This window comes from Podarcis tiliguerta (assembly GCF_965153285.1).
Source record: "Podarcis tiliguerta genome assembly, chromosome: 2".
NCBI classification, from domain to species: domain Eukaryota; kingdom Metazoa; phylum Chordata; class Lepidosauria; order Squamata; family Lacertidae; genus Podarcis; species Podarcis tiliguerta.
This window is the reverse complement of record NC_139535.1, coordinates 36,224,133-36,242,872: the sequence shown is the minus strand read 5'-3', so window position 1 is coordinate 36,242,872 and position 18,740 is coordinate 36,224,133. Positions and strand designations below refer to the sequence as shown.

At 41.9% G+C, this 18,740-nt stretch overlaps 1 protein-coding gene across 1 annotated transcript in view; it reads left to right on the top strand.

Annotated features, from left to right (window-relative positions):
* Nucleotides 1-18,740, top strand: part of PLXND1 (plexin D1) — a 156,077-nt gene that overhangs the window by 74,842 nt on the left and 62,495 nt on the right. Inside the window, exons 9-14 of the mRNA XM_083429037.1 lie at nt 1,655-1,759; nt 5,188-5,277; nt 6,158-6,251; nt 11,001-11,164; nt 13,353-13,504; nt 16,690-16,789. Of these exons, the coding sequence (XP_083285163.1) occupies nt 1,655-1,759; nt 5,188-5,277; nt 6,158-6,251; nt 11,001-11,164; nt 13,353-13,504; nt 16,690-16,789 (705 nt within the window). The remainder of the gene's footprint in view (nt 1-1,654; nt 1,760-5,187; nt 5,278-6,157; nt 6,252-11,000; nt 11,165-13,352; nt 13,505-16,689; nt 16,790-18,740) is intronic.

Sequence of the window (18,740 nt, the reverse complement as noted above, 5' to 3'; positions counted from 1 at the left end):
GCTGAGCTCAGCGCGCGCAGGCTTCGGCATGCAGGCACCTCTCCGCCAGCAGCGGGAGCGCTCCCGCTGCTAGCGGAGAGGTCCGCGAAGCCTGGGCGCGCTGAGCTCAGCGCGCGCAGGCTTCGGCATGCAGGCACCTCTCCGCCAGCAGCGGGAGCGCTCCCGCTGCTAGCGGAGAGGTCCGCGAAGCCTGGGCGCGCTGAGCTCAGCGCGCGCAGGCTTCGGCATGCAGGCACCTCTCCGCCAGCAGCGGGAGCGCTCCCGCTGCTAGCGGAGAGGTCCGCGAAGCCTGGGCGCGCTGAGCTCAGCGCGCGCAGGCTTCCGCATGCAGGCACCTCTCCGCCAGCAGCAGGAGCGCTCCTGCTGTTTGCGGAGAGGTCCGCGAAGCCTGCATTCGCCCCATAGGACGCACCCAGATTTCCCCTTCATTTTTGGAGGGGAAAAAGTGCGTCCTATAGGGCGAAAAATACGGTACTTAAAACAAAAAACAAAAAGCACAGCAAAATGCTCGGTTTTTTGCAAGGACTGTTGCTGGAATTTCTGTAAATACACTGTATCATATTATTTGGTTTCATTTCTTCTAGTGAAATAACGGGTATAGTAGCTACCTCAGACATGGCAGCTGATGAGAGCATATGGTTTTCCTTTTAATTTGTGAGGAAATTAATTTTGCTGTGAAAAATCCCAGATTGATAACACAGTTGCCTGAAGTCTGAAAGCACAGTGTTTATCCGTAGAACAGAAGATGAATAGGAAGGAATGGTGCAAGCCTCACACGGTCACACTCCAGGGAGGAGGTTGTTGGTGAAGTTTCTTCTGTTTTCGCACTAATATATTCTTGGTCTGTACAAGCAAAGGTGCCAGCTCACACCACATGCAGTTGGCACCTGCCACTGAGTTCAGGATTGACGGCTATCTTCTATGTAAAGTAGAGGGCTTTTACTGATAATGCAGAGATGAAATGCATAGAATTAAATTACTAAGCCTACAGTTCTAAGCATGTTTACTGGTGATTAAGTCCCATTGGCCATGATGGGACTTTGCAGGATTGGATTTTAAGGCTGTGAGGCAAAGAACTGCCTTCAAAAGGGTGCTCTAAGTTGGGGAAGGGATGTGGGTGGCACTGTGGTCTAAACCACTGAGCCTCTTGGGATTGTCGATCGGAAGGTTAACGGTTCGAATCCATGCAATAGGGTGAGCTCCCGTTGCTCTGTCCCAGCTTCTGCCAACCTAACAGTTCAAAAGCATACCAATGTGAGCAGATAAATAGGTACTGCTTTGGTGGGAAGGTAAATGGTGTTTCTATGCACTCTGGCTCTCGTCACGGTGTCCCATTGCACCAGAAGCGGTTTAGTCATGCTGGCCACGTGACCCAGAAAGCTATCTGTGGCCAAATGCCAGCTCCCTCAGCCGGAATCAAGATGAGCACCACACCCCATAGTCTACTTTGGCTGTACTTAACCTTCCACAGGTCCTTTACCTTTACCTTACCTTACCTTACCTTTGCCTGTTATAACTTGGGACTAAAAATTAGTGAATGCCAAGGATGTATCAGCCATGCCATTTTTTCTAAATTCTGTTGCCTCAAGTGTTAAGAAGGCCCCAAGTTTCCCATATTAACCTTCCTTTCTTTTGCTTGCTTCTTGAACTACAGAACAGCACTGATTGTCCACAGATTGTACCTTCCTCTGTTGCACCAGCACCAACAGGGACTTCCCAGGACATTGTCATCACCTTGATGAATGCTGCTTTCATAAAGGTAATAAAACAGAGAGGCATTGCAGAAAAGCAGGTAGAGTCTACATTTACACTGCGAGTCAGAAAACTGAGATTACTAATGGGGTAGCAATCTCTTATCATAAATGAAATGAAGTTAATGCATAACTTGCCTTTTCCCATTGCCATAATGGCAGAAATAGGCATCAGAGGAAAGACCTCTAATAGAAAGCAGTCACTTTGGCAAGCGACTGGGTGGGCTTAAAAAGAAAGAAGAAAATATACTGTGTATGCAGACGTTCTCTTGGGGTCTGTTACATGTAATGCAAGAACCTTCATGGTATTTATACAATAGGTGGATTTATAATATTGTAAAACTTTCACTTGAACAGATTGTTTGGGGGCAAATCAACTTCATAGACTTGAAGATATTTTTTCCATATTTCACTCAGTGTACTTTGCAGGTGTGCAACTCTCACAGGGGAATGTACTCCAAGCCGTGCTTGAAAAAGAGAAAAAGCAGCTTGTTAAAAACAAGTGGCAAAATCTATGACTGGAAATGAATCAAGACCAGAAACATGGACATAATTCCTCTCTGCTCTGCAAATCACACCCTGAGTTTGGCAATCTGGGGTTTTTTTTGCACTTACGGAAATACATGCTCTTTGTACTTTCCTGACACATGAATTGGGTCAGGCAAATAATTTTAGCATTACAGCATTATGTGTTTGAGGTACATTCATAGACTAGTTTCTATAGGAGTCTAGGAATCAATGACACAGAAGAATACTTCATTTGTATCTTACGCTTTTGTGCATTCCCCCTGAAGTATATGAAAGCTGCTATTATATGAACCCTTAAAAAGAATACGAGAGCTCATGTATTGCATTAGAATATAGTGTTTCGTCCTGTCCAGTATCCTATTTTTCATTGGCCAGGTCTGGGTAATTTAGGGTGCTTATGTACACATGGTATTAATTTAGTCATCCATTCCCGCCTTTCCATCTTGATCCCCTAGTAGTTTAATATATTAGGGATAACTAAGCTATAGTGTGGATATACCAAATATCCTACCTTTCTTCTTCCTCTCGAGTTTTTGGAGTAGATGGAGCACAATGTTTTAGGTGCTTAATCAGCAAATGCCACATGAATTAATGAAGACAAGAAAACTCCCCCCCCCCCCATAAAGGCTAGCACTGTAGAGCATTTCAGTGTCTCATAGTGGTGCATGATTTTTAAATGATCACATGTGATTACAGGCCTAAATTAAATGTGGGTTTGTGTGAAAAGCACTTCCCCTGCTTATAGCTGTGCATGCGTGTAGCCTGTCCTTTTTTGTTCAGAGCAAATAAGTGTTTTAAAAGCTTCTTAAAGGGCCTTTATTGACAGTTTTTGAAGTAGTTGCAGTACCCAACAGAGGAGCTTAACAAGCCTTAGACAAAGGCACAGTTGGCTTGCAACACTAGCAAAGAAAACTCTTTATGTTGTAGCTTTATTACAGTTTCTTCCCTAAGGTCTGGCACTGGTAAATAAGGATATGCCCTTATGTTTACAGCAAAAGAGGAGGTGGGGGGAAGCTGCCTTCCTCTGGGGTGCTGCAAGGTGGCTACAGGGGAGAAATACTGTGTGTAACTTGATAAGAGGTGAAATAAACAGGAAAGGTACTAAAGAGACTCAGCTCCTAGATGGCAAATCCAGACAACTATCTTACAGTCTGGTTTCCTCTCAGCCTGTCTGCAAATACAAGGGAAAGATTAGCAACACTGCATTTCTTTGGAAAATGTATGCTTCATGATTGCACTATATATGTACAAACACAAGTAAACGCCATTGACTGAAATCACACATGTATTTTGAGATCTTTAATGATTACTCATGAATTTTCCCACCCTGTAGTATTATATAATAATTGCAATACCACCATTCATACGACCACAATACTACAATAACCAGTTGAACCAGTTTAGGCCTCTACTTCCCAAAATCATGCCTCAGATCCAGGGTTTCAAAATCTCCTCTGAAATTAGATTGAACTACAAGCCTAGTCTCGCATTATTTCCAAGGTAGCCAAGAACAGAATTTGATTCACTGATTTATCAGAGTGTAGGAAAATAGGAGTGATACATATTTGCTTAATTCTGCACAACTGTGGGAAGGAAACTGAAGTCGTGGCTATCTGACTGCATTGAAAGGTGAGCCTTTAGGGGACGTGGGTGGCGCTGTGGTCTAAACCACTGAGCCTCTTGGGCTTGCTGATAAGAAGGTCGGCAGTTTGAATCCCCACAACAGGGTGAGCTCCCGTTGCTTGGTCCCAGCTCCTGCCAACCTAGCAGTTTGAGAGCATGCCAAAAAGTGTAAGTAGATAAATAGGTATCACTCCAGCGGGAAGGTAAACGGCATTTCCGTGCACTGCTCTGGTTGCGCCAGAAGCGGCTTAATCATGCTGGCCACATGACCCAGAAAAACTGTCTGCAGAAGTGGACAAACGGCGTCTCCCTCGGCCTGTAAAGCAAGATGAGCGCTGCAACCCCAGAGTCATTTGCGGCTGGACTTAATGGTCAGGCGTCCCTTTACCTTTACCTCTTAGTATTATATTTGGTAGTCTTAAGAGTGTGCATTATGCGTCATTCATCTTTTTACAGGAATAAACCTACCAGCTTGATAAGAACCTTTTTTATATATAATGAGTCATACCTTGCTTCATCTAGACCAGTATTCTCTACTTTTTCAAAAAGTCAGCATTGTATCTAGAATGCCAACTTATTATGCATTCAAATCATATATCTTTACCAGTGAGTTATGGCTCCTGGTTAGTTCAGGATAAGTACTAAATCAAATTCTCTCATTCAAATTTCTTTCACCAAGCTTATTAGGATTATGAAACTAGTTATTGGTCACAGTTATTATTTCTGAAATTATTACTGGGCTAAATGAAATCTTATGTCACAGAGAACTAGGAACTGAAGGAGAGTTTCATTTGGTCCACTTTTTGAAATGAATTGACTTGGCTCATCCCTCCTGATTAATACATGGATTGGAATGTCATTACCCTTTGCATTTCACACCTCTGAATTTTGCAATATAGTTCTTGGCTGGGAAAAAATGACCAAATGCATAAGCAATGCATATTTTAGGATAAAATATGTTAAGAGGTACCTAAATTGAGACAAAATGCATATTTTAATATGTGACAAAATATTTTTTGCATATGTATTTAAATAAAGATTTTCATGCAGGTGTTTTTTTTTAAAAAATGATGAATGCAGAAATGGGATGATATAGATTTATGAATTGCAATGAACATATGTGAAATTAACCAGAAAATGATCTTCTGAAATTGATCGGACATCCATCACTACTAAGAACAGAATTTGTTTTATTGGGTTTATTGGAGTACAGAAAAATCGATGTTTTTACTTTAAAAAATTGATATCGCTATGCAAATTCTTCCCTGTCTTCCCAATTGTCTAGGAGATGCCTTTGGAATGTCATTTTCAAACTGACAGGATATTTGAGGCCCAATGGGTGAATGCATCCGCTGTTCAGTGCAGCAACGTGCTGGTGAGTTCACAGCTAGTGGGGATGTTTCCTCTGTTCTAGTGACAGAGCCACAGGCCCTGTGTATGCTGTTTTATCAAGTCATATCGTCCTATCAAAGTTCATTAGGTTCTGCTTCCATGAACTCTAGCATTTCCATGACATAAGTTCATTCCAAGTTTTCTTACGCTCTTTTTAGCATGAATATACAGCAGTGATGTGCAACATGTCCAGCAATGAAACTCCAGCTGAAAATTGGAGCCAATTGCTCTCTTATCTACAGTGGTACCTCGCAAGACGAATGCCTCGCAAGACGAAAAACTCGCAAGACGAAAGAGTTTTTTGTTTTTTGAGTTGATTTGCAAGACGAATTTCCCTATGGGCTTGCTTCGCAAGACGAAAAGGTCTTGCGCCTTTTTCTTAAAACCGTCAATGCATTCCTATGGGAAACCGTCAATGCATTTCCTATGGGAAACCGTGCTTCGCAAGACGAAAAATTCACAAGACGAAAAAACTCGCAGAACGAATTAATTTCGTCTTGCGAGGCACCACTGTATAAGCTTTTCTGGCTAACTGTTGAGAGCTAGAAACATTTTTTTAAAAAAAATTAAGGTTGAGCTTGCTTGCCTGGCTTCCACATGGAAACATAATTTTGCTTTCTCATTAGTTTGGTACTCTGCTACTGAGGTTTAATTAACAAAGACAGAGCAGTACCTCTTTTTCTCTTTTTTTTGCCCCAGGCTCCTGATTTCTCCTGCTGAATTTGAATATCATATTCCAAGAAACATCTTGTTGCAATATAGAAATGCCTTGTGTTGACAGCTATAAAGCTAACATGTATTTTGCCACTGAGGTCTGGTGTTTCTGCAAATGGGATAACTCTTAACTCACTTTCTTTGTACAGCTTCACACTTCAGACAAAAGGCACCTCTTTCCACTAAACCTTCAGCTGAAGGAAAAACCCAATAGATACATTGATAGTCCAGCGCTGATGACAGGTTTGTTCTAAACACATTTTCCACCTTTTTTTTCATTTAGAGAGGGTAAAATATCCTTTAGAAAGCTTACAGATTCTTAGCTAGTTGGTGCTTTTGACCTCCTAGAGTCTCTTTGCATACGTTAGTAGCAGATGTTTTGAAATCAGGAAAACATACATCTTGTTTTACAACGTTTATTTATTTATTATTATATTTCTTGCCCACCCTTCACCATAAGGTGCAGATTACAACATACAGGGTATACTCGGAACTCACCATGAACACCTCCCTTGTTCTCTTATAATGGCAATGACGCCTACCTGAGAGGTGCCAGAACTGAGTTCTGGTGAGTTCCAGCTAAATACTCATATGTGAGTATACAGTATACTCACACATGTTCTGCTTTGTGCACTCATCCAATTACTAAATACACAATAGTTTGGGCTGCAGTTTTATACGTATATACTTGGGTGTAAGTCCCATTGATTTCAGTAGGACTTTCTCCTATGCAAACATGTATAGGATTGAGCTGTTAAAGCTGTAATGCTATACATACCTGGGAGCAAGCCCTGCTGAACTCAGTGGGGCTTGGTTTCAAATAGGCATGTGTAGGGTTGTACTGTAAATATCATACTGGATTGATATTGAAACAAAAATGTGTGGACTGCTTAGGGTCAGGGATGGAATTTAGCTCAAAGGAGATAAATCTGCAGAGAAACCAGCAGCAGTTTTTATGGGAACACAGTGTCACTGTGGGATACGTTTGAAATATGTGTATTTTCAATGCTGGGAAGAAACAAAATATGTAAACACATTTCTGCTAATTCTGTCATCCCTGCCTATATATTTGTAATCAAAGCAAACACTCTTGAGCAACCACTTAAGTTTTTAATTTATTTCCAACCAGGGAGGGAGGAGAATGTTGTTTGGCCTGAATTTTTAGCAAACTGACCTCATTCACACCCCTGAGGCTAATATAGGGATTGGGGCATTATAAGCCTTTGGGTTTTGTGCTTCTCTGAATTTTGCAATAAGGTTTTCCGCTCCAGAAACATACTGAAATATGTGGAAAGTGTGCATTTTCAAGTGAAATGTATTAAGAAATGTGTCCATTTGTATAAAACACATATTTAATTTTTTTCTCAAAAAATATGTAGTTATGTAGTATGTAATTCAATAATTTATCACCAAAAACAGTTTGGGTTAACTAAGATTTCCCTAGAGTATGACCAGCTTTGCATTACTTGTTTAGTTGATAGCTGAATTCAAGTGTTCTGAATATTTATATCAACTTACCTGATTTTATTGTTCACTTCTCAGAAGAAATTATTTTCAAGTGAGGGGTGAACAAGCAATAAAAAAATATTTTCTCACCAGATAATATTTAAGTACACATTTAGGCATGAATTTAAATACAGATTTTCATACAGATTTTTAAAATGGTGATTATTTTTGCATTATTTATATATAAAAATGTGTAATGCTCTTTGTAAAAATACTAAAGCAGCTAAAGCAGCAGAGAATATAAAATCATTAAATGCCACAATACATCAAAATAATAAGTTCAATATCAGTGGTACATGGCTGGGTCAGGACTAGTTTGTCTAAACAAAAATGTGTTATGAAAATGGTTGAAAATTTTGCACGGTTGATGCCTGCCTAATATCAGTAGGGAGGAAATCCCAGAAAAAGAGATGCTGCAACCCTAAAAGCCCTGCTCCCGATAGTCATTAGACATTGCTCAGGAGCGTATAGAGCCGCTAAAAGTGCCTTTGCTGAAGATTGCATTGACCAAGAAGGAACATAAATAGTCCTTGAGATACCCTGGTCCCAAGTTGTTTGATTACTTAAAACAATTACTTAAACTTGACCCAGTAGCATACTGGCGGCCACTGCAGTTTCTTCAGCAAAGGTTGAATTTACCAATGCCTGGATGACTGTGGCCAAGCTATGAGTCATCCAAGAACGACTGGAGATATTGTATCAGCCAAATCGGTGAAAAACACTCTTAGCCACTGAGGTCACCTGTGCTTCGATTGACAATGATGGAACAAGTAGTATCTCCAGACTACAGATCCACTCCTCCAGATGGAGTGTAGCCCAACCCAGAACAAGCAACTGATATATCAGTTCACCCACAGAGCCTCCATCTTGCCAGGATTCAGATGCAATTTATTGGCTCTCATCCATCCCATCACTGCATTCAGGCACTAGTCCAGGACTGCATAGCCAGAAGAAGAAGAAGAGTTTGGATTTGATATCCCGCCTTTCACTCCCTTTAAGGAGTCTCAAAGCGGCTAACATTCTCCTTTCCCTTCCTCCCCCACAACAAACACTCTGTGAGGTGAGTGGGGCTGAGAGACTTCAAAGAAGCGTGACTGGCCCAAGGTCACCCAGCAGCTGCATGTGGAGGAGCGGAGACGCGAACCCGGTTCCCCAGATTAGGAGTCTACCGCTCTTAACCACTACACCACACTGGCTCTCACCTGATTAAGATGTTATCAAGAAATAGAACTTTGTGTCATCAGCATGCTGGTGGCACGTGGCACCAAAACTCTGAATGACTGCTGCCAATGGCTTTATATAGATGCTAAACAGCACCAGGAAAAGATTAGTCGCCTGCAATATCCCATAGTGCAACTGTCTACGGAAGTTAGGTCTATAAATGGCTGTTAGCTGTAATACACGTATGTAATATCAGTGTTCATAGGTAATACATCTTTGATAGAAGGGTGCTGAAGGCAATCATTCAGATAGCTGTCTGAAAAATACCACTGTTTGGTTGAAAATATTGGGCAAAATCAAGCTTTGGTTCAGAATTATAATAATAATAATAATAATAATAATATCTTTATTGTCATTGCCCCCTTCGGGGACAACGAAATTACTTGGCTGCTCCATAAAAACACTAATTAAAAAAATATAGTAAAATACATAAAACACCAATTAAAAAGATATAGTAAAATACAGCAAAGGAGATTTGATGACTTTCAAAGTCCGGGCTTCCCATTCAGGGCCGAGATCGCTCTGGAGAAGAAGCTGTTCTTAAGACGGCTTGTTCTTGTCTTCATCGTCCTGTATCTCCGTCCCGACGGCAAGAGCTCGAAGAGACAGTGACCAGGATGCGATGGATCTTTTACTATGTCCAGTGCCTTCCTATGGCACCTTGTGGCGTAAATCCGCTCTAAGGTGGAGAGTGGGCAGCCAACAATGCTCTCTGCTGCCTTCACAACCCTGTGCAACCCCAACCTGTCCTGGGTAGTACAGCTTCCGTACCACACGCATAAGCCATAAGTAAGCACGCTCTCAATGGCACAGTGATAGAAGGCAAGCAGCAGTTTCTGTGGAAGATGGTTTTTCCTTAGTATTCTCAAAAAATACAGTCTCTGCTGCGCCTTCTTCACAAGCCCCCTTGTGTTGACACTCCAGGACAGATCCTCTTGTAACTCAATGCCCAAAAATCTGAACGTTGTTACCCTCTCCACACAGACCCCATCAATCAAAAGTGGCTGGACATTGCTCTTCTGTCTCCTAAAGTCCACCACAAGTTCCTTTGTCTTCCTTGTATTTATGAGCAAGTTGTTAGCTCTGCACCACTCTGTCAGCCGCTCCACCTCATCTCTATAATCCATTTCACCCTCCCTTTCAGAGATGAGCCCAATCACGGTTGTGTCATCTGCAAATTTGACAACCCTATTACTAGGGTGAGTAGCGACACAATCGTACGTGTAAAGAATATAAAGGAGCGGACTGAGTACGCATCCCTGTGGTGTTCCTATGTTAGTCTTAAGCATATTAGAGGTATAAGGGCCCAACCGAACCCTCTGGGGGCGGTCTGACAAAAAGTCCAATATCCACCCACAAAGAGATAACGGAAGCCCCAGATCTTCCAGTTTAGACATCAGACATTATACATTATATTGTAATGTTTTTGTTGTAAAAGTCAGTTGTTGCATTTTCATTGCAACAGGGCTCCAGTTTGGCTGAAACACTAGTCTGTATGATTCCCCACCCACAGTTATTAATGCAGATCTTTCCCTCCCTTCTCCCTTCTAAATCTATGTGATTTAGTTTTGTTCTATAGCATGTGGTGAAAATGTTTATCGACACCACATTCTGTTGATTAATATTTATTCAGGGGCAAAAGGCCTAAACTTTAGGAGAGCAGGTAATCCCTTTGTGCTCTGACACATGGATGAAGAACCTGTGGTCCTCCAGATGCTGTTGAACTACAACTCCCATCATCCTGTTTGCTAGATTAGCTGGGGCTGATGAGAGATGGGACTCAGCAACATCTGGAGGCCCACATATTTTCCATTCCTGGCCTAATAAAAATGTAACAAGCCATTGAAACAAGGACAGGCAGAAATAAGAGAAGTAAAAAGATTCCCATTTGGGGGAAGTTGGTGAAATGTACGTATCATGCTGAGCATTGTAATGATAATTGTTTGCCATTGTAAACTAAAGTTTTTGCTAACTAGATGTATTGAGCTGTGCAAAGCTGCCTCTCATGTGGATATCTAGAATTAGAAGAATGTAGCACAAACTGACAAAGGGATTTTCAAGTACTAAATTATGTTGCAGTGGGAACGAGTGCCCAGAACTTCTGGGAAATCTTTAGGACCATGGCCAAAACTTTTTAAATTGCTGTATGTCCAGACTCTGCTGTTGGAAATGTTGCATTACTCTGGCAGGGGGGCAGTTGCACACACAAAGTTAAGCAAAGTCATATATGCTTCCAGCTTAGGATATTTATCTCTTTTTTTCTAGTGGAGATTTATAATTGTGCAATTGGAAGTGCTGACTGTTCTCAGTGTCTTGGGAGAGAAGATCTGGGTCATCAGTGCATTTGGAGCGAGAGCAGTTCTAATTGTAGACTAAACACTGAGTCCCTCCAGATTCCAGGCATGTGTCCTCCTCCTGAGATTAAGAAGGTAAGTCTTGGGCACAGTACAGAAAGAGGCATTCTGCTCAGTGTCATTTTGCCGCAGTAAATAGTAATTGGTTGTTATTAATGGATGATGGAACAGGGACCGGTATTCTGGACTTTACAGTGGATACATTAGGCTAGCTTGGTATTTAGAATTGCAGCCAACTTTAAAGACTTGTCTAGTGCAACCCCACCAATGCAGAGATTTTAAGATAGGAATTCTAACCATTAACTACTGTATGTATTTAATCAGTGTACCAAAACAGTTTAAAAGTATTTAAATGTATTTCAAAAATACAATATTAAAACATTCAAAATACCCACTTCAAAGCAATACCAGTACCTAAAACAAACACAAAAGTAGGAATAAATTCACCAGTCTCAGTTTTAAAATGCTAACACAGATGATGCATGGCCAAACATAAATCTCTTGATGCTGCAAGGCCACTCCAGGAGGATGCTATGGTCAGTGGTATCAAAGGCTGCTGAGAGGTCAGGGAAAATCAAGAGGATCATGCTTGCCCACCCTCATCCCTCTCCTGACACAGGTCATCAACCAGAGCGATCAGTGCTGCTTCAGTGCTAAAACTAGACCTGACACCAGTTTGAAATGGGTCTAGAAATCTGCTTCCTCTAAGCACATATGAAGTTGCTTGGACACCGTCCTCTTTTACTCTTTGCTCATGAAGGGCTATTTGTGATTGGACAGTAGTAGTGATATATATATATATATATATATATATAATCACAATCCAGAGAAATGCTCTTAAAACTGTGTTGGTGAGGATGGGTAGGTCCCTACTGCATTCATAATCCAATAGCTATTTTATTGTTAACATCTACCGTTCCCGTTTCTCAGGCCTGGCTGTACAGAGGAAATGCTAGGGAGCCCGCCTTGCTCCACTGTATAGGAAACTTAGCCTCCTGCCTCTCTGCCAAAATCAAGAATTGAAAGCAAACCACAAGAATTAAGGTTACGGCATGTCACGGGGTTGGGATGCTATTTCTTAGCAGATACTGTACATTCAATCCAAATCCCTCCATTTGCAAAAACAAACAAGCTTTTCTTTAGTGTCTACAGAGTTGTCTTGTGGGGGAGGAGGACAACCACAAGTCTATTGGAAAGGGACGCTGAGCTTAGTAAGGGAACATTATCAGCCCTAAGCAGCTTGGCGGAAGAAGGAGCCTCCACTCTTGACCTCCTGCCCCTTGGCTTACGTCATGTTATGCTGGCAGCAGCTACAGTGAATGGCAAGCTGCAGCCTCTCTAACTGTACTTTGAGGAAGGAAGGCTGCTGTTCCTGTGCAGCTTTCGGCGGCTTTATTTTTTTTCCAATAGGTTTGTTGCAATTTAAAAGGCCCTTTCTAAATGTAGGGCATTAAGCTAGGCCAGATGTCCAGCGAAATCAAAGTGGCTTTGTGGCTGACTGCAGAACAAAGGGTAACAAATAAAAATCTCTCCTGAATGTGCAACAAAATGTTGTTGTGTAGACGCTAACCACAACCTCCCAGAGGACATTGTTGATCGGGGCAGTATATAAAAGCCATAGGTAGGTAGACAGGTAGATAAACACTTTTTTTTTGAAACAAACTATAGTCTTTTTTGCAGCAAGACTTGGATATTGTTGTTTAAATGAAAAACCCCAGGGTGATAATTAGGCAGTCTTCTCTCTGAATCAGTGCTGGGTCAGTATATAAAAAGGCAGGGAACAAATAGCCCACTTATAGCTGTTATCATTCATAACATGCATGGTGGTGTTTAGAGAGACCAACCCTTTTGTTAAGGATTATACAAAAGATTGTGCTGACTGTTCCCAGCGCAAAGAGTTGGTATCATTATTATGTTTTCTCCACTTGTCAGTTCTTACTACTTTCCCCCTTCCCTTAACTGTTATTCAAAACTTTTAAGAATACTGATAGTTGTATTTTCAGTGGTGTATGAAATTATTTCTGTATGAGGTAAAAGGCACTGTAAAAACTGTATTAGTCACAAAGCCGAAGTAGGACATGAATCTTAAGCATATGGCTCATTTATTGGACCCACAGCCTCCCCCCCCCCCCCCGTAGAAGAATAGGGAGCATAAAATTGATGTTTGTACCCAGACGGGAATAAAAATGAATGCTCCCCACCTTGTTGCCTTCCATGCCTTTGCTTTTAACCTACTCTCATCAGGTTCCCTTTGAACTTGCAGATCGAGCCCCTGAATGGACCCCTGGAAGGAGGAACTCTAGTCACAATACGAGGAAGAAATCTGGGCCGTAGGTTCAGTGATGTCATTAACGCTGTCAAAATAGGGAATGTGAAGTGTTCGCCGCTCCCGGACAGATATATCGTCTCTGAGGAGTGAGTAACTCATGCTGAATGATTTAAAAGCGAGTGAAAGGAAAGGGATTGCTGTCGTTTATTTCCTCCTCTTCAGCTGATTGATCTCTTCCAGCGGTCTTTCTTCAGGGATCAGGAATGTGAGGGCTTGGTGTGAGCGTGCAAATGTGTGCAGGGATTCACATGCATGCGTAAATGGAGAGTAAGGCATCCAATTATCTACTGGCCGCCTAGTTGTTAATAGTAGCTGCTACTGTTTGCTTTGTGACCCAGTGAACCGAGCTGACTCTGAATCAGCTCATTTATGAAAAGGGCAGATTTCTGTATGATACATATTGAAACTGATTAATGATTTTTATCCCCACAAGGAATTTATTCCACAGTAATAACTTCAGCTGAGAGAAGTCACATTCTAGAATTCTCAGGTCGTTCCTGTGAATTGTATTCTCTGCTGAGGACTTCCATCTGGAAGATTACCGTAGGTCCTGTTTTGTTTTGAGTGATGCACATGCATCCTCAGAGGGGAAGTTACCATGAGAAAAACGCTTTCTGTGAAGAAATGCTGAAAAGACAGGTACTAACTAGCCTTCTAGTTAGCTGGCTGTGCCAGGGAATTGATCTCCACAATATTCTAAGCTCCCGCCTGTCTCCTACCTGTGCCCTCAGCAGGTCAGGAGGACAAATGTAATCAAAACTCGCACAGCTGCTACCCATTCTGCAGCTCCATCTAAAACAACTGGGAAACTTCTTCTGTGCTGTCAGACCTTTCACTAGCTTCACATTCACATACATTTTTGCAAAGTTGTCTTCGTTATCTCTGCTAGACAGGCTTCAGAGACCAGCTGAGGTGATTGTGTGCAGTTACTTTGGAATGAAATCATCCACAAAAACCTGGGAGAAATTCTCGTGATAATTTCTTATGGAAAACGGTTGCAGGAGGCCAATGAGCCGAGGCCACCAAAGATCAGCAGATCAAGCAATCTATAAGGGCTGTGCTTGAAGGCATGCTGTTGATAACAAGCAACATAGCAAGATCTAATTTGGGAAGAAATTTAAATTACCCGTTAGGAACAGTTGAGGGAAATAGCTGGGTATAGCAATTATGAAGTTACCATTTCCATCTGAGGAGGAGGAGGAAGTACGCAAACAAGGCATTGGTGTTCCTGCACCAATTGTTTTTCATGTGGGAATAGGGGATATAATGAACACTTTATCCTAAATTCTGACTCCGATTAACTTCCCAATCCTGGGTTTCTTTGAATTAAAGGTAGTGCCAGAAGTGACTCTCCAAGTGGGGCGGGGCCATTACACGAGCTTCCTGGCGTGTGGGTTGCTTGCCACAAGGAGAGGGGCAGGTCAGCGGAGAGGTTGGCATAGTGCAAATGCACCAGCAGGCGTAACGGAGTGGCTCTGCCGTTCCGTTTACACTGTGGTGACCTCCCTGCTGCCTCCCCTTCTCCCTCCCAGTAAGCAACAATAATCCACTGGGAAGTTAGAGTAATAGCTCCACCCCACCCAGTGCGCTACATCTGAGTAGTGCCTCATTTTATTAAGCTTCCCATTGTGTCCTTTGCACCATCTTGAATAAGCATTCCAAAGTTTTTAAAGTAACAGTAATCCCCACAAAAAGAGATGCTGTTCCTTTGTTGGGTGGTGCTGGAGGGGGTATTTCCAGTGTTTAATGATGATGGCTGTTGTATTACCCTATGGAAATGACCTCTTGCTTCCTCCCCCCCCCCCGCCACTCCCCCCCCATTTCTTGCACCCTATAGTATGATACGCCATAGCTTTTGCAGTGGACATATTCAGCTCTTAGTTGTTGTTGTTGTTTATGAATGCAATTATCTGAAGAGCAGTCTGTTGACCCAATGGGAACATGCATGCCTGGACAGGAAATGCATAAACGGCAGCACTGGGACAACAAGGAGCAAATTAAAACACCAAAGATTAATTAATTAAAGCCCAAAGGTTGCTGGTACAGAAATACTTTATTTAAGTTTGAAATAGAAGATGCTACCGAATCTAAATCACAGGATTATTTACTACTAATATAAATGCCTAGTTATGTCCTGTTGGGTCATGAACAAACTTCATATTTCTCTATAACACAAAATACCTTTTATTTTTAGTGACTTTTCGTAAGAAATAAAGCATAATTGGAGTTTCATGAGCTTCACATTTTCAAGTAAAATGAAATACGTAGTTGCTCGAACAGGAAAAAAATGGCACCAAAATTTCGAAAGTCAAGTTACTTTAAATAAGAATAAGCTTAATTCTTCATTCTGAGAAGGGCACCCCAAAATTCTGAACTGACTCTTGACTCAGTAGGAATGGTGTTACTTCTTTCCGGCTCAGTCCATCATGAACAGAAAAGGGTTAGTGAAATAATTTGTACCAGGATAGTTTGCACTTGGTTATATATGCCCCCTTCTGGAGGCTTACCTATTATCATGCTGTGCCATCATGAATTCACCAACTTGTGACTATTTGGATGTTGAAATGGCTTCTGTGTGAGGAAAGTATGACAAGACAAAACAGGGCATCCCTGTTTCATCGAGTGAGCTTTCCCTACCAAAACATCCAAAGTGCTCTGAATTCTTAATGCAAACTGGTGGGGAGACCAACAGACACTTCCCCCCTTTCATGCAGAATGGAGTATCCCTTAGCATGTGACCACACAAGCAAAATGCAGTGGTACCTCCACTTACGAACAGGATCCATTCTGGAGGCCCGGCCATATCCCAAAATCTTTGTAACTGGAGGCGCCTGTTCTGCGCATGTGTGCAGCGCCATAGAGCGCTTATGCGCATACACGTGCAGGAAACCCACTTCCAGGTTTGCCACGTTTGCAACTGGAAAGTTATGTTACCTGGAGGTAACATAACCCGAGGGTCTACTCTAATCTGATTCCAGTGCTTTTGACCTGAAGTATCCTTTTGTCAGACTTTCTGTACGGGAATATCATCTGCACTGGAAATGGTAGCCCAACTCCATTTGAGGCATTAAGTTTGAAGCTACTCTTTCTCCTGTATAAATTATCTTAGTTGGAATCCGAAATAATGCTTTTAATATAAAAATAAAGAATTTTAAAGAGTGGGGAATAGAGTTCACTCCAGCCCACCTTTTATTTTATGAGGTGCTCTTTCAAGTTCATCCATATTTTTCTTCTCAGCCACAATTGCTTTTTTATTTTTTATTTTACACAGAATTGTGTGCTGGACTGGAGAAGCTCCAGATGAATTTTCTGATGTGGTGACAGTTAATTTGAGCAGAGAAGGAAAATCCAGGGACCGATACTCTTATGTGGTAAGTTGTTTCTTGTTCTTACTGGGGGTTTTAACTTTGAATTTGTCACTGGGAAAACACCCATGTCTCAAACTCTGAAGAGCCCCTTCCCATCAGTGTAGACAATACTGAACTAGGACCAATGGCGTGAATCAGCTTCCTTTGTTCTCTTCCTCTCAAGTCTCCTTTTTTAAAAATAGCAATACTAAGTCATATTATATGATGCAATGTGGCAAATTAGAGCTCACACAAAAACTGTATCTGGTGTTAGAACTATTATGGCGGTGATGGGGAAGTTAAAAAGGATGAAGATGTTTTAAAGCTATTGATGGTGACGGAGGAAATTGCATCTTCAGGAAACACCTGCACAGAAGCAAAAATAGGAGCCAGTGGCTTTGGTTGGAAGTCTTCCTTTAATGATTGATTTAACATTCCCAGGCCTTTGTTCAGGTCAGGCAACATTCCTACAGGAGAAAGCAATTGAAGGAACATCCATTAATTGCATGAGGGAAAACACATCAAAATTTGCCCAGCAACAATCACAAGTCTGAACAGTCTTTTATAAAAAAAAAAAATGTTTTATTAATTAATTCAAAAGATTAAGAAAACAAACAACAAAAACATGCCATCACTGATGGAAACTCGCAGGTAGAGCTATCTTATCAACACTTCCAGCTTTGACACAAACGGAAATTTACAGAGTATACAATTCTCACGCCAATACTATAATTATCTTGCCAAGAGATATCTGCTCCATAGCTTGGTGTGTGTCATTGGGGACTGCTAGGAGGTATTACTGTTAATAAAGCTGACAAACAGCACTATACAGTGTCAAACGTGCCATGTTTAGCTACACCTCTTGTTACTCTTCTTTGATTATTCAAATGTTCTGAGAGAGCTCCTTCACAGACTTTGGCCCAGCACCCTTCCATTGTGTGCCCTTCTGCTGCCTTCTATCATCTGTCCGCCTCCATCCAAACAGCTGGCAACATTAGTGATGCTAATTCGCTATAGAACACCAAGGGGGTTCTATTCGCTTTAATCTAAGAGCAACGTCAACACAACGTCTGGGAATAAAATCTTACCAGTTTTAACGGAGGCTAATTCAAATACCCAAACCTAGAATTTGGTTACTTTGGCACATTCGCATCCCATGTGAATAGGGATTCTCCTTTCCTCACATCTGCACCAACAGAGTAGGGACAAGGTCCTTCTCCTATGGGAGAGTCTCACTGGGGTCCAGTGCTACCAGAGAAGCAATTTGTGGGTCATCTCTTGAATTCTGGTGGAGGGTGCTTCACCCAGATTATCTTCCATCTTAACTTGTCTCGTTGGACCTCAAAGTACCTCTCTCATCCAAGGTTCAACCTTTCAGTACCACTCATAACTTGACCACTTGGCAGTTTATATATTGGAGGTTACTGCTTGTCATGGTCTGGCTCAGTGCAGAGAAGGGGGGGTACCAGTTTGGGAACTCCCAAGAGAAGAAGGCTCAGATAACTTTCTGAAGAGATAGACATTAACAAATTGGCATTAACAAAAATAACAATTAAGGTAAAGGTACCCCTGCCCATACGGGCCAGTCTTGACAGACTCTAGGGTTGTGCGCTCATCTCACTCTAGAAGCCGGGAGCCAGCGCTGTCCGCAGACACTTCCGGGTCACGTGGCCAGCATGACGAAGCTACTCCGGCGAACCGGCACCAGAGCAGCACACAGAAACGCCGTTTACAATTAATAACAATTAATAACCTCAATAAAGGGCAATCCAAACTATTACATTAATATGTTTTGGCTCTTAGGTAAATAGTAGCTTTGGAAAGGCAATTTAAAGCAGAGAGAGAGAGTTTAACTCCTTCCCTAGCATCAAAATCTTTATCCAAATCTTCAGCTTTCCACCAGTAACTGGTTTTCAGTGTTAAAAATGAGGCCTAGGGAGGAGATCCTGTTCACCATGGTTTGGCTCTTAAATCT